Source organism: Gouania willdenowi, chromosome 18, assembly GCF_900634775.1.
Source record: "Gouania willdenowi chromosome 18, fGouWil2.1, whole genome shotgun sequence".
NCBI lineage: Eukaryota > Metazoa > Chordata > Actinopteri > Blenniiformes > Gobiesocidae > Gouania > Gouania willdenowi.
This window is the reverse complement of record NC_041061.1, coordinates 2,905,447-2,931,880: the sequence shown is the minus strand read 5'-3', so window position 1 is coordinate 2,931,880 and position 26,434 is coordinate 2,905,447. Positions and strand designations below refer to the sequence as shown.

The 26,434-nt window shown below is 38.1% G+C and overlaps 1 protein-coding gene across 3 annotated transcripts in view; it reads right to left on the bottom strand.

The window, feature by feature from the left end:
- LOC114480586 (GTPase IMAP family member 7-like) overlaps positions 1-25,869 on the bottom strand; it is a 74,699-nt gene extending 48,830 nt beyond the window's left edge. The window contains exons 1-2 of one of the 3 annotated variants that reach the window (XM_028474861.1): positions 25,556-25,869; positions 24,311-25,029 (exon numbers count right to left, since the gene is read on the bottom strand). In XM_028474861.1, coding sequence (XP_028330662.1) covers positions 24,311-25,029; positions 25,556-25,577 — 741 coding nt within the window. In that variant the 5' untranslated portion in view covers positions 25,578-25,869. The remainder of the gene's footprint in view (positions 1-24,310; positions 25,030-25,555) is intronic. The other 2 variants (XM_028474857.1, XM_028474859.1) reach the window with 2 other exon arrangements.
- Positions 25,870-26,434: the final 565 nt, after the last annotated feature.

The following is a 26,434-nucleotide window of genomic DNA, read 5'->3' as shown; positions in this document are numbered from 1 at the left end:
ATTTCTCTCCCATATGCCCTTCACAGCCAGCATCCGAGCATCAGGGTCAGTCTGCGAAGTGGCGCCCTCTGGGTCATAGTCTATGTCACACGCCACTGGCCAAGCAGGGGGTGGGGGAGGAGGTGAGGACGTCACAGAAGTTGCATCAGTCCCAAGGAGCATCCTGGCATGAGTCACAGGAAGGCCCTCTGGTTGGTTTGTCTGTGGTTTCCGCCTAAACATCTGGATGACTTCACCATCAAGAAATGTGAGGGTCCCCCTCTTGGTGTCTATTACACAGTCCAGAGCTCCAAGTACATCCACACCCAAAATACAGTTGTCTAGAGCAGCCACCCAGATCTGGCAATGGAGCCCTTTACATGCAATGCTTAGTGTCACTGATGCTTCTCCCAGCATAGGAGCCTTCTCACCTGTGACTATTTGGAGTCTACACAAGGTTGGGAGCACGGAAACACTGTCATCGAGGATGTCTGGCTTCATTAAAGTTGCAGAGGAGCCTGTATCCACTAATGCCGAACAGTGGTTATTTCCCACCATCATGGAGACGTACCAACAGTCTTTCACCCAGGTTTTCCCCAGAGTCACCACTTGCACAGGCTGGCCATCCCCTCCGTCTTGCGACCACCGGGACGACGAATAAGGGCCCTGCATTGTCCTGGTCATGCAGACCCCGTACCGTTTCCCTGCTTTGTTGTGACGTGTGGGCAGCGTTGCAGCAGGTGACCAGGTTCACCGCATCCCCAACAAAGCAGCCTGCGGGGTCTGGGTTGTGGGTCGTCTTTCAAAATGGCCGATCGTACCAGTTGAGTTAATTCTCTCACCCAGTCTGGTTCCTTCTGTGCCCCCTCTGACACGTCCACTGCTCTCACTCTGGGTTGTTCGGATGTTGTATTCCTACAGGGGTCAGCATAGAGCATCTCTCTCTCTGAAGCCAACTCCAGTGCTTCCTGAATTGATCTGGGATGAGCCAAAAATGTCTGGACACGCAGCTCGGCAGGCAGTAGGGCTTGTAGGAAGTGGTCTCTGGCCAGTTCACCCTGAGTGTCAGATGGCATGCGTGCATAGATCCGGTGGACCAGACCCTCGATGTCATTAGCAAGTTCTCTCAGTGGCTCATTGGGCCGGCGACGACGGTTATACAGCTCAGTACGCAGCAGGCTATCAGCAGAATGATGTCCAAACCGCCTCCTCAGTGCCCCTACTAATGCATCATAGTCTCTCCTATCCGCAGGGCAGAGCAGTAGCAAGCTTGAAAGAGCATCCCCCGACAGACACATAGACAGCTGAAGAGCTTTCTCCTCTCTGCACCACCTGGAAGCTTCTGCTAACAGTTCAAATTGGGCGTGGAAAGCATCCCAGTCAGCACGTCCATCATACCTGGGTGTCTTTATTGGTGGTGGAGCAAAACCCCGTAATTCACTGTGTCCATTGTCTCCAGAGGACGGGGCACCGTGGGGTTGGGTATGTTAGCGCTCATCGGGCCGGTAGGGGAAGCCAGAGGCCGCCTGAGCAGCCAACTCTAAAGTCATTCCTCTCCCCCGCCCTTTGTGGTCAGAAATGGCGGGAGCTGCGGCTCCAGTTAGGCTCATATCACCAGCTTCCTCCTCCCGTTTGAACTCACGCTTCATCCAGGGCAGCATTCCGTCCTCCCCAGCAGCCATTAACACACACAGAAGCGGACCCAGCGGTCACCTGGTTGACGAGTAGAGCAGTGAAACTGTCGGCGAGTCGGTTCGTCACTTCTGACACCAATGTAATGACGAGCCTCCAGCCGTAATCCAAGTTTTGTAGTCTTTAATGACGTACGTTGAAACCCGACTACTGTTGGCCGTAGTCGACGCCAAAAAAACAAAAAACACAGAACGCAGGTACCGTCTTACTCCCTCCAAACTCACCCCCAACTCTCTCTAACCTCCCAGCCAATCCCCACTAAGAACTCCCGTAAACAAAGATACACATTGGTAGGGAAAGCTGTACGTAACGATGGTGCATTCAAAGCCATGGGACATCTCAACATTAGTGAATCATTGAATACACAACAAGTAGAAGACAAACATAGGACCCAGTCTGTTACAATATCATAATTATGACTGCATTCCTTTGACGCAGTCCTGTGATGCCTGACATCCTACTCTGTATGGACAGAAAATGTAAGATGAGGAAGAAAGCAGAGTTAGATTGGTCACCGCCATAACACACCCACAAAGAAGAAAAAGAAGAGGAAGAAGAAGAAGCGGCAGAAGAACTGACTCATGGTAGAAGCGGAAACTTGGATAGCTGACCAGATAAATAGTTCTTCCACGTCGGAAAATCAAAGTAAGCTGTTTGTTGATGTTTTATTGCGGGATCACGGGGTGTCGCGTGAATACACCTGGCTCCAAAGCAGCATAGCGCGCCTTGGAGCCAGGTGGAGGTTGACGGAGCAAAACCGCGGCGCTGACACAGCGATATACATGTACAACAATAAGTGGCCCAAAAAAAAGAAGAGTCGACAGTGAGTGCTGAGTGTTTAATAATGAAGTAAATACTTTTCACTGAAGTCCTGTCAAAGGCTGTATGCCTTATTATTTGCAAAGAACCCGTTGCGGTTTTAAAGGAATAAAAATCCACCGTCACTTTTCCTCCAAACATGCTGTTAATTATGCTAATAACCATTATTAACAAATTATGTTGGAGGATTTTTTCAATCAAATACTTTTAATTTAACTGAGCTACTTTTACAAATACACACACACACACAGATATATATATATATATATAGTGTGTGTGTGTTATGAGAACTTTCAAGTCCCCCCTGTGCTCATTGCCCCCCAAATAATCCTGACAAATAACACATGTTAAAATGTGTTGAATCAACAGGGAACAAATAATATAATATTTACAACTCATTACAAACTCATTATCTGAATTAAAAAAAAATTTAAAAAAAATAAAAACAAATGTAAAAAGTGCAGTAGAAAACCAAAAAAAAAAAAAAAAAAAGAAATTCAGTACAAGTATGAAATTAACTAACAGGGGAACAAGTATCATCATGTTTCATAATGCAAGTATATTTCATAAATAAATCACAACTGAAAAACTAAATGAAATTATTTACGTGCATAAAAAAACTAATGTAAAAGTACAGCAGTCCAAATATTCAGGAAACATCAACACTTTGTTTGCCAAAAAGCTTAAGAAAACAAAAAAGTAAATGAAAGTTTTAAATCAGCTATAAAAGTTTGTTTCTGGTAAATCGCTGACGTAAATCGTTATGTTTGCACTTTATTTATTTTATTTATTTATTTATTCAGTTTATTTCCGACATGGTTGCATTCACAGAAGTTTTTTTTTCTCTTTTTTTTTTTTTGTACATGCCGAAAAAGGAGACGAGAGAAGCAGGTAGCTTATCCGAGTCCCGTCCCCTATTTTGAACACAGAAAATTTACAATTTTTTTTTTTGTCCTTTTTTGTGTAGGATTTATTCTCATCTGTAGTCAGTGTTGTCTTCTTTTTTTTTAATTCTTCCTCTCCATCGTTGTTCGTGTCGTCCTTCTTCCCCGTAGATTTCATTCCCAGACGTTGTTTGTGTTCCTCCAGTTCAAAAGAAAAATTCATCTTCTTTCTCATTGATGTGTTGATCTCGTATTCTTGCAAAAATTAGTTCCACGATACATTTTGATCCCAGTTGCATATCTAATGCAGTCTTAACTGAATGCTTTTTTAATTTCTGATACATTTTAAGCTTCTAAATTTGCCTAGTAATGATCTTTATTGTCAATGAATAAAGGATTTTTAAGAAGATTGGCATGAAATTGAAAATTTCAACCTCTCATTTCTCCATTCTCTACCACACACATTGAGAAGCACTGCCTGTCTCTAACAGGCCTGTCTATCCTTAAATGTACAAACAATTCTTTAGAATTTGGGATAAATTTGGGTGGAAGTTGCAAAAGAGGCTGCTTTGAAAGAGGCTGCTCTCAGAAGTACATCAGGACCTGCCACATGAAACAGATAAGAATTAGAAATCTGTAATGTTAACATAATTATGTTAATTAACAAACAATATTAATATATACATATTAAAGAAAATCCTCATTTGTGATGGATTGGTTCTGAGTATCGTCTTCACGTGACTTTATGTCGCGATCTGAGAATGAGTCACAGCCAAGCAGTGATTCAATATTCAATTCAGTTTGCTTTTTCAGGCTTCTGTCAGTCTCACACACATTTTCTGTCTTCCCTGCCTCCAGCATGGACTTTGAGGTCAGAGTTTTTTTGAACATTGAAACTTTTCTCTGGAGTCAGAAATTTCAGTTTTCAGTCGAAAGCGTTCAGGCTTCTTTCACAGTTTGGTGTGCTATTCTTCCTTGCTTGTACTTCTTCTTCTTGAGGTTTTAGAGCAGTTGGAATTCTACCTCGCTTGTATTTTCCAACTTCCAGCATTTAAACGGTCAGGTGGGAGTGGCACTGTTGATATGTGATTACAGAATCTCTCCTAGACAGTTCTGGTCAAACTGCCCTAAGCAGGCCAGACACTATCATACTGATAACACCAAGGCCTCTTTCTAAGAGGCTCGGTCATTGTTTTGACTAGCGCTATCAGCAGCTACAAAACCCAGAGAGCACAGAACAACTAGAGATTCATGGGCCGCTCACACTGAAACCTCTGAATCCCAGGCCGGTCTGCCTCAAAACCCTTTGACCAAATAAACCCTGTGTCCACATTTGACCAGCAACCCTTCAACTTGACTCTGTCTCATTTAATTCAAAACCGCCACAACAACTGCCCCCCGCAGTTCATGTAAAGACCTGCACCAGGAAGAGGCAGCGCGCCGGTGTTTATCCTTTATTATTGTTTACGAGATTAAATGATCTGTTGATGCTATAAAAACTGCATCGACTAAATTTTGTAATCAACATAATCGATTACGTCGACTAATTGTTGCAGCCTGAAATTAATGTATCTATTAATAATCTTTATTTCCTAAACTCAGCTGTCAGATCTGCACCAACCAGGATCTTTTAACAATAGGCAACTCATTTTATAAGAGAACTGATTGGTCAGGAGGCAGGACTTTAATACTCGCTCAGATCTTGATGAGGTTAGGTGTTCAGACTCAAGTTACCATGGTAGCCCACTAAGAAGTTATCCAGTGTTGTAGTACAGGACACATTGATTAAATCCCTGAAGTTAACGTGATAAGAGGAAATCCAGATTTGTAGTACAGGACCATAAAGTCAATAAACTCTCCATAAACACTGCAGACTTAAATGATTCAGAGGAATTAATTCCCTGAATGAAACAAACACATCTGTTGCTGTATGAATAACAAAGACCAAACCCAGGAGAGAAATATTAAAAATCACCTGTTTTTACTTTTACTTTCAATCTGACTGTTCACTAAACAAACAATATGTACCGTAACTATCTTTGAGGTAAACAACTGAAACAATCCTGTCCATCAGGTTTACAAATATTTACTGACCAGTTTGTAAGATTATTTGAGGTGAACATAAATCAGATCAAGTTTTGTGAAAGACAGCATAGACCAATTAAATGAATGTACGTAAGAATCTGGGGTCTCGACCTTTTCAAGTTTCCCAATCCCATGAAAAAAACATTGAAAATTAATTTGAAAAACAAGAGCAAGAAAACAACAATGTAGAAACACAAACCTTGCTTTTTACATATTTTTATATTACTCATTAAACTGAGTATTGGGAGTTTAAGGGCCTTGATCAAAGACCAACAGGTTTAAAAACATGTGACCAGAAGGAGTTGAGGGTTTGTTGGGTTTTGTTAATTCCTCTGGGTTTTATTACATCTTGTAAAGAAACATGTTTGGTTGTTTGATCTCATGATGATTGGTGGTTATTGAGTCTTGCTGTTTTTCTTATTAATCAGAATCAGAATCAACTTTATTGACTAAGTAATGTATGAATACACACGAGGAATTTGTCTTGGTGTCCTGTGCTCTCTCTGATAGTGTAAACATTAAATAATAACAATCAACTAGAAAAAAGAAAATAAATAAAAAATAAGAAGTATAAACATAAATATAAAGAGTAGTTAGACTAATATGTGCAAACTAAATAAAATAACAAGATAAAAATAATAGTAATAATAATAATGATAATAATAATGAAATAAAATTAAAAAAAGTACAATAATAATAATAAGATAATAGTGCAGTAGTGCATTGATGAGTAGTGCAGGTGAACATTTAAATGAAAATATTATGTCCAGTGACAGGTTGATCCAGGGTTGTTATGTTTAGTTCCAGGTTATTTCACAGAAACAGAAACAGGTCTGACACTCTATGACTGTTTAGTGTTGATCACAGCGACAGCCTGGGGGAAGAAACTGTGTTTATGGCGGGTAGTTTTGGCGTACAGTGATCTGTAGCGTCTGCCGGAGGGGAGGAGTTTAAACAGATTGTGTGCAGGGTGTGAGGGGTCTGCAGTGATGCTACCTGCCCGTTTCCTGACCCTGGAAAGGTATAAGTCTTGGATGGAGGGCAGATCAACACCAATGATCTTTTCTGCAGTCCTGATTATCCTTTGTAGTCTGTGTTTGTCTAGTTTGGTTGAAGATCCAAGCCAGACAGTGATGGAGGTGCACAGAACAGATTGAATGATGGAGGTGTAGAACATGATCAGCAGCTCCTGAGTGTTTTACTTCCATTTAAGTTTACCACTTGCACTTTTCAATTAAGGAAATGTGTTTGCTCTTAAACAATTAAAAGGAAAATATTTAGAATTTCCATTCCAGTGGGTTTTTTTTTTAGTTTTTTTTGAAAAAATCTTATACAAAAATCAGGTTTTTTGGGAAGAACTAACATTTTGGATTTTGTGACCAAAATCAAGGAGCTCTAGGTCATAGGGAAATATTTTTGATTTCTAATTGCTGTAGTAAAGGTTGGAATCTACCAGGTCACCTGTCAGTAGAGATGGTGCTTTCTTTAATGATCCAGGTTTAAGAGTCAAATCTTTGTTCTGAATCAGGACTCCCTTATCTCTTTGAACCTGGATCCTCTGAGAGGAGACCATATGTACATTAAAGACAAAATCAGCAAACTCTCCATAAACACTGCAGGCTTTAATAATTCAGAGGAATCAATTCCTCAATGTAAAATTAAGCCTGGACGATAAAACGACAATGATATATATCGCGATAGAGATGTAATCAATATCAATAGAAATTATGTGTGATTGAATGTTCAATAATTTCACTGAACTCTGTTAGATAAAACGCGGAAACAACCTGTGACCAAGAACCGCAAAGCATTCTGGGGGATGTAGGCAGAGGAATGGCTTGAGCCGCACCAAAGTAGTTAGTAGTTCCATGTTTCACCGCCTGAAATGACGACCGGAGCAAATGCAACGGTCAGTGCCACACTTGTATAGAAGGAAAAAAGCTTTCAAGTCACACGACAGTGAAATAATTTTATTTAATTATATTTCATGTGTTCACAGACAAAGCTGGCCCCATTAGACAGTAATGTAACTATAGTGATTATTACACCATAATATCCTGTTAGCTCTGCTCTCAGTAATTAATGATTAAATCATCAGCCTGATCTGGTTTAATTATAGGAAATTAGAGAGATATTTATTAACCATAACTTTATGTAACACATTATCAGATGTAAACACGATTCAGCAGCAGTGGTTTCTATTAAACAGTGAAAACACAATTGGAGACATTTTTCCTTTTCATGTGCTTTTTTTATTTATTATTTTTTAGAAAAGAATTTCATTATAAATGAGGAAATAAATGCCAAAATTGCCCCTATAATATTTTATTAATACATACCCTGCTTGTTTCATGTCAGAGATGTTAGTTCTACCTCAGGTGTGCACTGATTCTTTATAAAATGTGTTACACATTTTGTTTGATTAAGCATTTATTTAATGTCTATATTTGTACATTGAACAGTTTTTTTTTTTTGAGGTTTTTAACTTTATTTTTTATAGTTTTGTTGACCTCTTTTTAAATGTTAAAGATGACATTTAAAATAAAAGTATTTAACTTTGGCCTTTTTTCTTCTGGTCCTAATTTTGAATAGGTATAAAAAAAAAAAAATAATAAAAAAAACCGAATCAATAATTAGGGATGCAATGATATCAAAAACTCACGGTACGATATCCCGGTATTAAGGCCAAGGTATGGTATTACAGTGATATTGTAAAAAAAAAAAATGCCATAGTGTGGAAAATTAGGTGCAAGGAATGTTCAGGATAAATATACTTACTGTAATGGAACACAAACATTTATTACAACCAGTATTTTCAAGTGCAAAGAATGGTGCAGAGGAACATCCAGTGTTTCAAACAAAAATTAAAAAATCTTCCAGCTGAGTGTCTTTAAACTGACAATGTAAACATCCACTCTAACAACTGGAAAAAAATAATGTTCAGTTTAGTGTCTTTCAACTTCTGACAATGTAAATGTGTTTCAACAAAAATCAAAGACAATCATTTTTAGTATTGTGTCTTTCAAATTGCAACAACAAAAAGTGAACTTGCGCAATCAGGTTATGAGTCAAATTTTAAGGCCAACTCTCTTTGAAACAACAAAAAGAAATGAAACAACATCCTGACATTGTTTGTCAACTCCCTGATTCATTCACAATATATCACTCAGTCATATGAGCTAGGTGCTTTTTCAGAAAAACTAGCATGCACTGCATCTTACTTCATCACTTCCTGCTGTTGCTCCAGGTAGCACTCGAGCATATCGAGCGAGCTATTCCAACATGTAACAACGTCCATTATCAGTTTGTGCACAGGCAGGTTTAACATTTTCTGCTTTCTCCTCGATCGTTCTTGTTTATCTCAAAACCAAAATGCATCCATACGTCTGATTTAAACTTTGCAGGAGTTTTAAGTTTTCTGCTGTGCTCCCCCTCTGTGCTGTTGTTTGCTTCTTTAAATGGCGAACTAAGTAGCGCCAGAAAAAACAACACCAGCGGGAGTGCTACGTGTTCTCGTTTGGTACCGTCACATGGCGAGGTATTACTGCGAGACTTTTGAAACTAAGATACCCCGGTTTTCACAATACCATTACCTCTTTAATAATTATATCGACTGATATGAAACACTTATCGTGATACATATTTCAGGCAAATCGCCCAGCCCTAAAACAAACGTCAGTTGCTGTTTGAATAACAAAGACCAAACCATAGAGAGGAATTGTAAAAATCACCTGATTTTACTTTTACTTTCAGTCTGACTGTTCACAAAACAAACAATATGTACTGTAATTATCTTAAAGGTTAACAACCAAAACAATCCTGTCCATCCAGGTTTAGCAAACCAAGCAGTTTGTAGGAATGTTTAAAAAAAATCCTCTTTTTCAATTAATATATTTGCTCTGGTATCAAAATAAATGTTTTTTTCCTATTTTGTATATATATACTGAATTGGATTTAAGTTAGAAAGTAAAACACTATCACCTGTCCTGTCCACATAATCTGTTATTTCTCTGTTTTATTTAACAATTAAAGAAGACAGATTCAGACAGATTTTTTTAGCATTTGGTATTAGGCAACATTTAATTTTCTTTCAGAATAAATTACCACCTACCATCCTTGTTACAACACATTAGAGGCAGAAATTGCTTTTAAAGAAAAAGTTGAGCTTTATTAATCCAAACAGCAGCGCCATCTAGTGATCAACTCTGTATAGTGAAGTGTTTTTTAGCTCAAGTTCCTCTTTCTCTTATTTCTGAATCATCCATGTCCCCCTTTGTCTGACTACAACATTTTACTAAGAATTCTGTGAAAAAACATCTATAGATCATAATGATGGAATGAATGAGTGATAACACACATTTTAAATAATCTCATTTTGTAAACAAGTGAATAAAACAGTATTTACTTCCTCCTGAATAGATTTATTTCTATAGATTTCATCATTTACAGTCATTTCCCTCCTGGAACCAACACTGCCCTTTGTATTTACAGTTCATGTTCTAAACATCATTTCTATCATCATTTTGTGTGTTTTTGTGTCATTTTTGGTGTTTTGTCATTGTTTGTTCTTTTTATGATTCAGTAAATGTTTTTCTTATATTGTGTGTTTTTGTCATTTTGTGAGTTGCTGGTAATATTTAGTATTATTATTTCTAACTAAAAAATAAACATTATAAAACCCCATATTTTTAATGCTTTCATTTATTAATTTTCCTCTCTCTCTCAAGTACCCCCTGTAGTGCCATGGCGTACCCCTAGGGGTACACATACCCCCATTTGAGAAACACCGCTTTAGTGGACATGCATGTCACTCATTGTGTAACTTATCCAAAATTTATATTAACATGTTGAAAAAATATTTATTTAACTGTTAATTTTATAGGAACTAATATTTGTATCTTTAACAAAGATTTAGTCATGGTTAAGGAAGTGGGCTGTAATCAGGGGGTCCCTTCCTGACACAAGTCTCTACATTTATCCAGGATTGGGACCAGTACAAGGAAGACACTGGTTTGTTCCCCCCTCAAGGCTGGGGTCTCAATGAACAGTTGTCTAAATAAATTAAACCATATATTATTCAAAAAGTAATATTTCTGGAATTATTACACAGAAGTCAAGGAAACTTCAAAGGAAACATCAAAGTGATCAGCAGATACCTCTAGTTCAGTAATAATCAATACCTTATAACTGGAACCTGCTGCTGTCACAAACTTTAACAACAAACTCAAATCTCAGTGATCACAACTTATTTTATTTACAGTATTTAGAACACACACATGTAAATACAGATGAGTAAAACATGTTTCATTCTCTCATCTTTAAATGACAAGAAAAGTTGATTTACTGGATGTAATTTTACATCAAAGTTACAAAAGTTAGATTTGATACAGATTTAATTTCCATAGATTTAACAAATACAAATAAAACCCACAACCTCACGCACTCACGTCTGCTTTAATTTCCCCTCAAACATCTTCACAAGATAATAATATAATTTGATCTTTACAAACACAAATCAGAGATACATGTAGAAATAATGATCTTAGATAATATATATTCACAGAAACATTTTAAAAACATGATTGTTTCATTATCTGTGGCCGTAAGAATGAATACATGATAACATTAGTTGGAGTGAAATGTTTGTGTTTATCTGTGAGAAGAAACAGATGCAACAAAACAAAATCACATTCCCTTAGAATTATAATAAATCTGATACACTTCCATTAATGATTAAACATTATTTACATTATGTATTAAGTATTTATTTATAACAAATAGTTATTGAATATTTACTGGTTCCTATTATTTTCCCACACTTAACATAAAACATAAAATAAGTAAAAATCTCACTTCAAAAGCAATTTCAGAGGCAAAAAATGACTTAAAGCATAAACTTCTAATAGAAGATCATATGTATTAATATTTAGTTTCCTAATCCTGAAACTGATAAATAAAGAATAATAATTCATTTCTCAAACAAGAATATAAAATGTAAGTTATTCATCTTAATATAATGATATTTTAAACAAAAACCACAAATATGAAAGGAGGCCTCATCTTGTACAACAGTTTATGACTTTAGAAAAAGTGCTGAATAAGGGAATCGTTCACAATATTTGTAATATTTATTATTTTTTAATCACTTCATGACCCCTGGCTTTAAAGGAGGAAACAGAATACAACTTATAGATCATTTATTTATTATGTTTTCATCTGTAACCATAAATTACATATTTTTGTGTTAAATTTTCTTGTATCCTTTTTTTTCTCGTAATAGCTTTGATGCCATTGCAATTGTGGCAGCTATTGCTGTTGCTACGCTTCCGCCTCCGCCAGCACCAATGCCAGCGCTAATGCTAGCAGCAACGCCAACTACAGCGACAACGCCAACAGCAACGCCAAAAAGAGCTACCAACAACACCCCAGCACCAACACCCGCTAGGATTTTTCCTAAACTACTACTAGTTTGATGTTTTGCTTTCTCTTTAATCTCTTCATTAGACAAGCCACTTTCTGACTCTCTAATCAACTTTTCATATTCCTGTATCATCTGCTCTACTTCCTGCAGCATTTTATTGGTGTAGATGTCTCCATTGTTGCTGATCACCAGATTCTCTACAGTGTAGAGCAGCTCCTTCAGCTGGTAGGAGTTGCTCCTGTATTTTTCTTCTGGGTTGTTGTTCTTCCAGTATCTGGAATCAAAGACGTGACAGCGGTCGCCACATTTTATCACCACATCCTTCAGCTTCTGATTCTTAACCACAAACTGCTGAATGGTCGTCCCTTCAGGGAGCTGTTCTCCATGAGTGAAGATGATCACAGAATGTTTCAGCATTTCTTCAGAGAAGTACTGAAAGATTCTAGTGACGACCTCCTCCTCATGTTTAGTGAACTTCTCCACTTTAAGCAGAATGAGAAAAGCATGAGCCCCAGGAGCACACTCTATGATAGATCTGATCATCTCAGACTTTAGATTCTCTTCAGACCTCTCTGTGTCAAATAAACCAGGCGTGTCGATCAGAGTCAGTTGTGTGTTCATCACTTCCTTTGTTGCAGATTTACACACAACTGTTCCAGAGTTTGGAGTGTGATCAGGATCAAACCATTCCTCATCAAACAAAGTGTTTCCCAGGCTACTTTTCCCAGATCCAGTTTTTCCAACCAAAACAATCCTACGTTCAGGTAAACTTGGAGAGTCTGAAAGTAGAAAATAAGAAACGAGGACTTTTAAAGTTTTCTGTTTTTTTTTAACTTTAAAAAAATTTCATAATATTTGACATAAGGATTAAAAAAGAAAAAAACAACCAGCGAAAAATGTAATTCAAGTAAAAATAAGGCAAAAACTATTTAAGATAACAATTAAAATATTGTTTAAAATGTAAAAACCTTTTGAAAATGTATTCTACATTTTATTTTTCCTTTGATCTAAAATGAAAACTGACTATTGTATAAAAACAAAGGATTAAAAGCATCATTATAAATGTGTAACTTCTGTTGTCATAACTTACCTTGTAGAGACATGGATGCCATCCTGTAGAAAATGTTGATTTCTGTTTGAGTTTCTTTCTCTGATTTGTAGAAAAACTTCTTTGTCTGATTGTCTGGAAGGTTCTCACACTCAGTAAAAACCACACTGATGTGTGTTTGTGAAAAGGTGAGTTTCAAATGAAACAGTTTGTCCTGTAGGCTGAACTAAATACTGAACCTAACAACACATAAATAGGAGTGGCAGATACCAACTCACATGACCTGCTGTTACATTAACCCTTCATATCATGGACATACTTCACTTTAAATAATAAAAACTACTTCACAGTCCACCAACCACATGTTTGTAACCAAAGTAAATACAGAACAGAGAGATTAATTTATTACTGTGACCTTTGACCTGTAGTTGAAATGTTAAATTATTCTATTGTAGATTTATTGTTGATATTTAGATATTCATCAACCAGTTTGAATCTTAAAAAAATCTCCTTCTTTCAAAATTTATCTTTATTATTGTTTCTTTTAAATAAAATAATGTAAAGTGATGTTAAAAACTCAGCTTTGATGCTCGTTCTATCCCTTCAATCACAGAGAAACACAGAGTGGAAAATGTAGGATTTACCAGAAACTACTACACAGCTGTACAATCAACTATGAAAGCTCTGATGAGAGCAGACAGTCCACACAGAGTCTGCTCAGCCTACGTTCACACAGAGGATGTTTGAGGCTTAAGCCTGTGGTTACTATGGTAACTAAGGTGTTTTCACGTTAATGAAACGGACGTTAGAACCCAGCTTAACGGAGCCAGACTCTCAGGTTAAACCTGGACTGAACTCTGAGCTGGGTTTGATGAAATACTCCTCAGGTCACCTGTCAGTAGAGATGGTGTTTTATTTAATGATCCAGGTTTAAGAGTCAAATCTTTGTTCTGAATCAGGACTCACAGATCCATTATCTCTATCAATGTGGATCCTCTCAGAGACTTCACTTTACAAATATACAAATAAGAAATGCTGCACGTTGAACATGTCAACAACAATCTTGCAATACTATTATATGTCAGCCCTGCTGTTACTTTGTAACAGGACCTTATTGTACATAATTACATTAAGTAACTAACAATTATTCTAAATATAATCATAATAATATTAGATGTTATGAACAAATTAAACTGGTGGTCTCTGCTTTAAACAACTATATGCTGCATGTTTACGTTGTTTTTGAAGAGAAAAGCTGCAATTTTAACATGTTCAAACATCCAGAATTGTAGCCACGTTAATAACGTTTGTTAAAAATCAAACACGTAATTCGTCAGAATTTCAGCGAGATAAGAATATTTAGTTTTGTACAGATCATCACCTTCCCTCAGGTTCCACAGACTCCACCAGAGAACAACCTGAGTTAAGATGGCCGTCGGTGATGACGTTAAAAATTCTGCCGTAAGACATCTAGCCTTTATTATATGATATATCTATGGTAGCAGTTAGCGTGGACAGCTAGCACGGACACTTGAACAGTACTTAGTGCAACGTGCTAAGAGCGTGTCATGTTTGACAAATGAACAAACACTGAATAATTATTATTTTCTGAAGAAGTGAAAAAGCAACAAGTTCAATGTCAGAAAAGTGTTCTTACAGTTTATGATGTGCTAACTTATAGCACTACATATGACGTTTTATTTCATTAGTATTTTATATTATTTGGAGAATGACAAAAGTACACATCAATATGACACGTCGCCCTTAGGACTAAAGATCTGCCACAATAATGTGATTTAAATGAAAATACCTCAAGTTGAGGGTGTTTCTCAGCTCTGTCCCATTAGTGTGTGAATGTAAACAGGTGAATGAGCAGATATTGTGAAGCTTTAGGACTACTTTGGTAATATTATTAGCACTATGGAAATTAAGTTCATTTGCTATTTTACATGAACCCCAACCATAGCCTCATAAAAAGCTGTAATTCCATCCACAAGGTCAACAACATTAACTGTATGAGTCCTAAGTGAGTTTGAGTTGATCATTTTAAACTACTGGTAGTTTGTTACAACAACAAACATTCATTTCGGGGAAACGTTCTCGATTCTTGCAAACTGCTTGGTTTGGTAAAGCAGAATGGAGAGGATGTTAGAGTGTCAACCACAAAGTTTGTTTTGTGAACATTCAGATTGAAAATGAAACTAAAATCAGGTGTTTTTAAAATTCCTCTCCTTGGTTTGGTCTTTGTTATTCATACAGCAACATATGTGTTTGTTTCCATCAGAGAATGGATTCCTCTGAATCATTAAAGCCTGCAGTGTTTATGGAGAGTTTGCTGACTTTATGTCTCTAATGTACGTGGTCTCCTCTCAGAGGATCCAGGTTGATAGAGATGAGGGATCTGTGAGTCCTGATTCAGAACAAAGATTTGACTCTACTGATAGATGATCCTGGTAAAGTCTAACACTCACCACAGCACAGAGAAATAAAATAAAACCTTTCTCTACGACTCATTAAGATCTATCAATGATCTGTGTATGTGAGCTTTCTGTAACCACTGCATTAATCTAACAGTAATAACACATGAATTATTAAACTGTAGAATGCAGAAACACACACGCAGTTTAGCAGCAAATAGATGTACGTAACAGAATGTCAATGATTTCATATAATATCAGAGTTAAAAGAGTATTTATTTTCTAATCTATAGCTGAATAGCTGAGGATAAAAAATATTGTATAACTTTTGAAATGTTTGTTTTAATGTTTAAAAAATCTAAATATTGTAGTTTAATACAACCTTGGGTATCTTTTTAATTTAGGCTACTGAAAGTAAAGTGTGATAGGCAAACACACTTTATTTACAAACAACTGCATATGATGATGATGTACAGTAGTTAGGATCAGTATCTAGGTTGGTTGGAGAAATTGTTAAATAATTTTTTATTTTTATTTATTCAGTTCATTTCCGACATGGTTGCATTCACAGAAATTCATTTGACATTCAGAGCAAAATCACATCATTATTTATTTATTTATTTATTTATTTATTTTCTTTTTTTTGTCCTTTTGCATGCCGGAAAGGGCGACGGAAAAAAGCATTATGCTTATCCAGATCCTTCCCCAATTTGTACACAGATAATTTTACATCCAACCTCGTTTCTTCCTTTTTTTTTTTTTTTGTCCTTTTTTATGTGATGTGTTCTCGTCTGCAGTCATTGTTCCTGTTGTTACTCCTCCTCACTGTCCTTTTTCTCCGTATCTCCTCGAGCTTTCTTTTCCAGTCGTTGTTTACGTTCCTCCAACTCTCCAAACGAAAAGTTCTTCTTCTTTCGGAGAACCTTGATATCCTCTGAGAGTCGCCTCAGCATACGATCCATCAGAAAGGCACATGCACATACACATACCCCCATCATTAGCAGGCCAAATATCATGACTCCTAGCAGATAGATGTCCTCCACATCTTCCACTGTCAGCAGAGAGAGACAGAGCATCTGGCTTCTCCCTCGTTCATCCATGACATATCCACCTGGGTATGTGTCCTTTGGACACGGTATTTCGTGCTGTAGTAATTGCCTCGTTGAGAAAATTTTGTCAATGGTGCTCAATGACCAGTTAATGAGTTCCATGTCGTCGCTGTAGAGTTCAATGAAGAGTTGACTTGAGACCTGTATGTGTGTAGAAATGTACTCCTCGTTTTCTCCTTAAATTGTTTCAGATTAATGGACTGTTGTGTCTCTGCGTCAAGGCTGTTCCAGAGGTTCATGGCTCTATACACAGTACTATGTTTGCCAACGTTTGATATGACCCTGTTTGGTCTAAACACATTATTATGTCTGAATTCATAGGAATTTTGATTGTATGTGAAATGTTTTTGTATTTGATGTGGTAGTGTTTTTGATGAAGTGGGTTACACTATCATGTACAGTTTGTTTTGGTTTGTTGCTTTGAGCCTTTTTCAGATTTCCTTATTAAAGTGAACCTAGAGCATGAATTAATAAAGGCTTCATTTAAACACATTCAGAGTTCAGTGATTAAATTTCTGTTTTGTCAAACCTCAAAACTGCTGCAGTCAAACTTCACAACAACCCAAATGTCAGAATCACAACTTTTATTTATTAGATTATAAGGCACACATGTAAAAATGTTAAATGACAAAAACACGACTGCGTGTTTGCATCGAAATTACAAACATTCTTTTTTAAGAAGTCACGCGAGATGTTCTGAGAGTCACGTGACAGTCTGTGAAAAATCAACATGGCGGCTCGCTGTCTAGACTAGTCTACCAACTTTGTTTACTTGCTCATATTAACGCAAACAAGAGCCGACCGTGCGCCCTCTCACCAGCCAGAGTGGAGGACCTCGAAGAGTTCATCGACCGAAAGCCGCAAGCACATCAGGTAAGTCTGCAAAACCGAAAAAATGAAACATCGACAGACACGTCAGATCTGGAGGCAGAATCTCACACAGAGGTCCTAAAATCCATCAACAAGAGGCTGGGTTTGGTCGATTTACTGCACCAAGATTTACAGGAAATGAAAACCAGCCTGGAATTTGCATTCCAACAAATTCAGGACTTACAAAAAGTCAATCAAGATATCCATTTGGCTTTATCTGTGATGACCTCTGAGGTAAAAAACTGAAAAATTAAAACAAGCTTCTTAAAGAGACAGTCCTGGATATCCAATCTCGCAGTATGCGAGACAACGTGATCTTCTCAGGCATCCCGGAAACCCCCAACGACGACCCAGAGGCTCTGCTGAAAAACTTCATGTCGTCTGCGCTTATAATCCCGGCAGAAACCGTGAAAAACATCACCTTTCACCGTGTCCATCGTCCCGGTCCACGCAGAGGTAACCACCCACGCCCTATCATTGCCAAATTTGAACACGTTCAACAGAAAATCCAGGTTAAAAGTAAAAGGTCGGGAACTTATAGGTACGCAATTTCGGCATGAGTGATCAATTCCCTCGAGAAATAAATGAACGCCGAAAAACCCTATATCCTATCTTCAGAGAAAACCGACACAGAGGCCGTAATTCATAACTGGTTGTAGACAAGCTTTACATAGATGGCCAACTATTTAGGGATTCTAACATCACCCCATGGCTCTACTAAGAAAAATAAAATAAAACATTTAAAAACAAAAAAACAAACAAAGTTTAAAAAAACAAAAAAAAAAAAACAGGTGATTTATGAGTTAATATTGAAAGGATAATTCTCACACAAATCTTCAGCTAATTCAATACAAGTTTCTCCACAGATCCCACATTATCCAGCAGAAAATGCATAAAATGGGCTTCTCCGTAACAAACATCTGCTCTCAGTGCACCCAGGGAACAGCTGATTCAAATTTACATGCCGTATGGCTTTGTTCACCAGTTCAACAGTTTTGGTTTCTAATCACTGAAAAACTCCAGCAAACCAATCACAATCCATCCTTGCGGCACTCGCCATAGCAAAAAAAACAATATTTGTGAAGTGGAAAGATAAAAAATCATTAAGCCACAAACCAATGGCGAAATCTCCTCACAGAATTTGTCTGCTCTCAGAAGATGTCTGTTCTCAGAAAAAATAAAATAACCTGCTTTGAAGAGCGTTGGACTCCTTTTCTAATAATCTTGATTTTTCATTTTTAGCCTGATGATCTAGCCTGCAAGCAACTGCCAGCACCACTCTTTAATAACACACTGATCTAACTGTAGTCCTGGACCTCCATGGGCTTGTGGGGTGGCCTTAACCTGGGTGGCTTGAGTGGGTTGCTGGGGTGTTTTGGGTGCCTTTGTGGGGGCGTGCGTCCTTTTCGGGTGCTCTCGTGGTCCCTGGGCGGTTTGGTGTTGCTCTCCTGTCCCCTTCGTGCACGTCTGGGTGGCCCTCGGGGCTGGGGGCCTGCGTGTTTCTCTGCCACTCTTTCCTCCGGGGCCGGCTTGTGTAGCGTCGGGGGGAGGGAAGGGTGAGTTGTGGGGCCTCGCCCGTGCTGGGGCCTCCCCTAGGCCGTGCTGGGTGGGTGTGTGTGGGGGCGCGGCCAGTGGCTCCAGTCCTGGCGGATCCGCGTCGTGAATGGTTGGTCTGCTGGCTGGGGGTGCCGGGCCCCATGGGTGCCATGTCTGGGCGGGGGTGTCCCGGGGGTAGGTCTTTTTGGTTTGGTGTCTCGGGGCGCGCCCCTCCGCCATCTGCCCGGGGACTGGCCGCGGTTCAGCGAGGCACCGCGCCGCGTTGGGCGGGGTGGGGCTGGGACCCGCTGTCCTCCGGGCTGTGCTGGCGTCGGGGGGTGTCTCATGTCCGCGCGTGGGTCATTGGGGTGGTCTCCGTGGGGGGGGGGGCTCTGCTGGCGACGTTGGTGTGGGGTTGCAGTGCCTGGCTGGGGGTGCATGGGTTCGCATGCCTATCGGTCCGTGGCTGGCGGGGTGGCCCTGCTCGGGTGGTTGGTGGCGCCCTCTCTCGTCGGGGGGGCCGGGGCCGCCCACCTGTGGAGGGTGCTATGTCGTGGTGTTGTGCGGGCCTGTGCTGGCCTCTCTCCTGCTCAGCCGCTGCTGCCTGCTTTGGCGGGGCGAGCCGCTCTGAGCCGGCTGGCGGCGGGGGTCGTCTCCTGGACTGCTGGAAGATGTGGCTGGTGCCTGGCTCCGCCTGGGGGAGGGGGTCCCGCTGTGCTCCGTATGGCCGGCATGGTTCGGGGGGTGCCGCGGGGTCCCCGGTTGTGCTGCTCGGCGCGTCCCTGGGGCCTGCAGTGCCGCGTGCCCGTTACACCTCAACACACCACCCCCCGGAGGGTTAGGGTGGGACCACCACTTCCACCCTCCGGAGCTATTGCACCACATACACAAATATACACATAGGTTGGATGGGGAGCACTGCTCCCCTCCATTCACCCTTTTTTAATAGCAGTTGATACATTCACAAAACATATACATTCACTCAGGGGATAGGGAAGTGCCTCTCCATTGGGGAATGGAGAGGCACCATAACAGGATGGTGGGTAGCTTCACACATTTGGGCCTGTCGGGGGGTGGCCCGGCCCCTCTGTTGATGGCTGGGCCATGGTGTGAGGATCGGGAGGGTGCAGTCGGCGGGGCGGTGGGTCTCTGGGGGCGTGGAGGGGTGTTGCTGGGGGCTCTCTTTGCGGGGTCTCTCCGGGGGGTGCCGGCCTGGTGGGTCGCGGGGGTGCCCCTTCCCTACGGGTGGGGCTTGGTGCTTGTCTCGTCTCCTGGTTGCCTTGGGGGTGCACCTCGCGGCGTGTGGGTCCGGGGCGGCCTGCCGCGCCGGTGTGGGGGGTGGGCGCGCTGGGGGGTGCTGGAGTCTACGCCGGGGTTGGGGCGGGGTTGCTTGACCTTAGGACTATAGTCTCAAATACTACGTCTGCATCTGTTCAAGTCTCTTAAAAACAATAAATTACTTTATAAAGCCACTTTGTTAAATATCAATGTTTTGATCTGCCACAATAATATGATTTAAATGAAAATATCTCCAGTTGAGGGCGTTTCTCAGCTCTGTCCCATTAGTGTGTGAATGTAAACAGGTGAATGAGCAGATATTGTGAAGCTTTAGGACTACTTTGGTAATATTATTAGCACTATGGAAATTAAGTTCATTCGCTATTTTACATGAACCCCAACCATAGCCTCATAATAAGCTGTAATTCCATCCACAAGGTCAACAACATTAACTGTTTGAGTCCTAAGTGAGTTTGAGTTGATCATTTTAAACGACTGGTAGTTTGTTACAACAACAAACATTCATTTCGGGGAATCGTTCTCGATTCTTGCAAACTGCTTGGTTTGGTAAAGCAGAATGGAGAGGATGTTAGAGTGTCAACCACAAAGTTTGTTTTGTGAACTTTCAGATTGAAAATGAAACTAAAATCAGGTGTTTTTAAAATTCCTCTCCTTGGTTTGGTCTTTGTTATTCATACAGCAACATATGTGTTTGTTTCCATCAGAGAATGGATTCCTCTGAATCATTAAAGCCTGCAGTGTTTATGGAGAGTTTGCTGACTTTATGTCTCTAATGTACGTGGTCTCCTCTCAGAGGATCCAGGTTGATAGAGATGAGGGATCTGTGAGTCCTGATTCAGAACAAAGATTTGACTCTACTGATAGATGATCCTGGTAAAGTCTAACACTCACCACAGCACAGAGAAATAAAATAAAACCTTTCTCTACGACTCATTAAGATCTATCAATGATCTGTGTATGTGAGCTTTCTGTAACCACTGCATTAATCTAACAGTAATAACACATGAATTATTAAACTGTAGAATGCAGAAAGACACACGCAGTTTAGCAGCAAATAGATGTACGTAACAGAATGTCAATGATTTCATATAATATCAGAGTTAAATGAGTATTTATTTTCTAATCTATAGCTGAATAGCTGAGGATAAAAAATATTGTATAACTTTTGAAATGTTTGTTTAAATGTTTTAAAAAATGTAAATATTGTAGTTTAATAAAACCTTAGGTATCTTTTTAATTTAGGCTACTGAAAGTAAAGTGTGATAGGCAAACACTTTATTTACAAACAACTGCATATGATGATGATGTACAGTAGTTAGGATCAGTATCTAGGTTGGTTGGAGAAATTGTTAAATAATTGATAAACAACAAAGTATTGTGGGTCATAAAATGTGATAAACGTACCAACCCTACAGGAAGTGGGTTACACTATCATGTACAGTTTGTTTTGGTTTGTTGCTTTGAGCCTTTTTCACATTTCCTTATTAAAGTGAACCTAGAGCATGAATTAATAAAGGCTTCATTTAAACACATTCAGAGTTCAGTGATTAAAGTTCTGTTTTGTCAAACCTCAAAACTGCTGCAGTCAAACTTCACAACAACCCAAATGTCAGAATCACAACTTTTATTTATTAGATTATAAGGCACACATGTAAAAATGTTAAATGATAAAAACATTAGTGTGTGTTTGCATCAAAATGACAAACATTCATTTTTACATTTCATTTCTTTGTTTTTTCTCTTTATTTTCTGATCAGAGACATAAAGTTAAACTATCACCAGTTAATAAAGTTGTTTTTCCCTTTTTGTTTAAAATAAACAATATACACTTTTTAATTTTAATTTCATTTCACATTTCATGTAGATGCAGTCTTCTAGACTCCTAATGTATGTCTATGGCTTATAGGTGACCTCTAGAGGCATCAGTGGATACAACAGGAACAATAAAAGGCATCAGAAACAGGAACATCACATGTGACACAATCAACACAAGGAAGACAGTTTATACATGTTTGTTATAAATTTAAATGTCATGAATTTAGACAGAGAATCAACACAGTCAGTATAAATAATTTATAAAATATTGCAGCTCTAGAAACCTTTTATTGCCTCTTATAGACTTAGAACATGTACCTATTAAATGAATGTACGTAAGAACCTGAGGTCTTGGTTTTTTCAGGCTTTCCCATGAAAAAAACCTTTAAAATGAATTTAAAAAACAAGAACAAGAACTCAAACTCCAAACTCTTGCATGAACACTGCACATGCGCACATATCAGTAACTCTGCTATTGGTTTAAAAGTGTGGAGAAAATGTAAGAAGCCATATGATTGGCTGAAAGCAAACACACCTGATTGGCTGATGAATCTGTCAATCACTTTTATCAGCCAATGGTGACGTTCATTGACCCGTGACGTCAGGGCAGTCTCATAATTCACCACATTTCTCTCACAAATACACAGATGTTTCACAGAACAGAAGCAGTTTGTAAATGCACATTCAGCAATTTGCATTATCTGTGGATTTATAATACAAGTGTGCCTCAATATAATATTTGTGAAGTAGAGCGTGTGCGTTTCAGAATTTATATTACAAGTTTGCATAAAATATATATTTATGAAACAGATCATGTGCATTAGTGAAAAACCCTGCAAGAGTTCATTCATTATGATACTGTTCTGATTCTATAAATATTGGTTTGATGATACTGAACTAATAATAATGGAAATCCAAATGTATAATGTCATATTAAAAAATGATATTTAATATAAACGTGATACAGGATACAACCTGCACAGCTTACCTGTCCATCTCAGTGAGTTCTGGAATAATAAGATAATGAGAGTTCAGTAATAATCAATAACTTATAACTGGAACCTGCTACTGTCACAAACTTTAACAACAAACTCAAATCTCAGTGATCACAACTTATTTTATTTACAGTATTTAGAACACACACATGTAAATACAGATGAGTAAAACATGTTTCATTCTCTCTCATCTTTAAATGACAAGAAAAGTTGATTTACTGGATGTAATTTTACATCAAAGTTACAAAAGTTAGATTTGATACAGATTTAATATCCATAGATTTAACAAATACAAATAAAACCCACAACCTCACGCACTCACGTCTGCTTTAATTTCCCCTCAAACATCTTCACAAGATAATAATATAATTTGATCTTTACAAACACAAATCAGAGATACATGTAGAAATAATGATCTTAGATAATATAGATTCACAGAAACATTTTAAAAACATGATTGTTTCATTATCTGTGGCCGTAAGAATGAATACATGATAACATTAGTTGGAGTGAAATGTTTGTGTTTATCTGTGAGAAGAAACAGATGCAACAAAACAAAATCACATTCCCTTAGAATTATAATAAATCTGATACACTTCCATTAATGATTAAACATTATTTACATTATGTATTAAGTATTTATTTATAACAAATAGTTATTGAATATTCACTGGTTCCTATTATTTTCCCACACTAAACATAAAAACAAAATAAGTAAAAATCTCACTTCAAAAGCAATTTCAGAGGCAAAAAATGACTTAAAGCATAAACTTCTAATAGAAGATCATATGTATTAATATTCAGTTTCCTAATCCTGAAACTGATAAATAAAGAATAATAATTCATTTCTCAAACAACAATATAATATGTATGTTATTCATTTTAATATAATGATATTTTATACAAAAACCACAAATATTAAAGGAGGCCTCATCTTGTACAACAGTTTATGACTTTAGAAAAAGTGCTGAATAAGGGAATCGTTCACAATATTTGTAATATTATATTATTTTCGCATCACTTCATGACCCCTGGCTTTAAAGGAGGAAACAGAATACAACTTATAGATCATTTATTTATTATGTTTTCATCTGTAACCATAAATTACATATTTTTGTGTTACAATTTCTTGTATCCTTTTTTCCCCAAGGAAGACAAAAACTGGAAATATTCTTCTTTTTTTTCCAGTAATTCCTGAGTTGAAATTGCAATTGCAGAAACTATTGCTACTACGCCTACGCCAATGCCAATGCCGACAGCGCCAGCGCCAAAAAGAGCTCCCAACAACAGCCCAGTGCCACAACCCACTAGGATTTTTCGTAAATTATTTCTAGTTTGATGTTTTGCTCTCTTTCTAATTTCCTCATCTGACAAGTCACTTTCTGACTGTCTAATCAACTTTCCATAGATCTGTATTTGCTGCTCTACTTCCTGCAGCATTTTATTGGTGTAGATGCTGTTTCTGCTCACCAGATTCTCTACAGTGTAGAGCAGCTCCTCCAGCTGGTAGGAGTTGCTCCTGTATTTTTCTTCTGGGTTGTTGTTCTTCCAGTTTGTGGAATCAAAGACGTGACAGCGGTCGTCACACTTTCTCACCAGATCCTTCAGCTTCTGATTCTGATGCACAAAATCCTGAATGGTCGTCCCTTTACTGAGCTGGTTTCCATGAGTGAAGACGATCACAGAATATTTCAGCACTTCTTCAGAGAAGTACTGAATGATTCTAGTGATGACCTCTTCCTCATGTTTAGTGAACCTCTCCACTTTAAGCACAATGAGAAAAGCATGAACTCCAGGAGCACACTCTGTGATAGAACTGATTATCTCAGACTTTAGCTCCTCCTCAGACTTCTCTGTGTCAAATAAACCAGGCGTGTCAACCAGAGTCAGTTGTGTGTTCATCACTTTTTTCGTTGCTGATTTACACACAGTTGTTCCAGATCCTGAAGTGTGACCAGGATCAAACCATTCCTCACCAAACAAAGTGTTTCCCAGGCTACTTTTCCCAGATCCAGTTTTTCCAACCACAACGATCCTACGTTCAGGTGAACTTGGAGAATCTGAAAGTAGAAAATAAGAGACGAGGACTTTTAAAGTTTTCTGTTTTTATTAACTTTTAAATGTGAACAACACTGATTGATAAACTAAACAATACAGCCCAACATCACCAAAAATATATGTAAAAAGGTTGATACCAGTGACACTTATAAATATACTAAATGCAACATAGAAACTTATTAATTTGATTGATTTTCAAAAATATCTAAATAAAAAGTTTAAATGTATTATCTGTGGTGTTACTTATTATTCTATGAACTGATCCTTCAGGACAACAATGTATTTACAGGTTTTTCATAATTGACAAAGATTAAAAAAAAGAAAAACAAACAGGGAAAAATTAATTCAAATTCAGGCAAAAACTATTTAGGATAACAATTAAAATATTGTTTAAAATGTAAAAACATTTTGGAAATGTATTGTACATTTTTATTTTGCCTTTGATCTAAAATGAAAACTGACTATTGTATAAAAACAAAGGATTAAAAGCATCATTATAAATGTGTAACTTCTGTTGTCATAACTTACCTTGTAGAGACATGGATGCCATCCTGTAGAAAATGTTGATTTCTGTTTGAGTTTCTTTCTCTGATTTGTAGAAAAACTTCTTTGTCTGATTGTCTGGAAGGTTCTCACACTCAGTAAAAACCACACTGATGTGTGTTTGTGAAAAGGAAAGTTTCAAATGAAACAGTTTGTCCTGTAGGCTGAACTAAATACTGAACCTAACAACACATAAATAGGAGTGGCAGATACCAACTCACATGACCTGCTGTTACATTAACCCTTCATATCATGGACATACTTCACTTTAAATAATAAAAACTACTTCACAGTCCACCAACCACATGTTTGTAACAAAAGTAAATACAGAACAGAGAGATTAATTTATTACTGTGACCTTTGACCTGTAGTTGAAATGGTAAATTATTCTATTGTAGATTTATTGTTGATATTTAGATATTCATCAACCACTTTGAATCTTAAAAAAATCTCCTTCTTTCAATATTTATCTTTATTATTGTTTCTTTTAAATAAAATAATGTAAAGTGATGTTAAAAACTCAGCTTTGATGCTCGTTCTATCCCTTCAATCACAGAGAAACACAGAGTAGAAAATGTAGGATTTACCAGAAACTACTACACAGCTGTACAATCAACTATGAAAGCTCTGATGAGAGCAGACAGTCCACACAGAGTCTGCTCAGCCTACGTTCAGACAGAGGATGTTTGAGGCTTAAGCCTGTGGTTACTATGGTAACTAAGGTGTTTTCTCGTTAATGAAACGGACGTTAGAACCCAGCTTAACGGAGCCAGACTCTCAGGTTAAACCTGGACTGAACTCTGAGCTGGGTTTGATGAAATACTCCTCAGGTCACCTGTCAGTAGAGATGGTGTTTTATTTAAT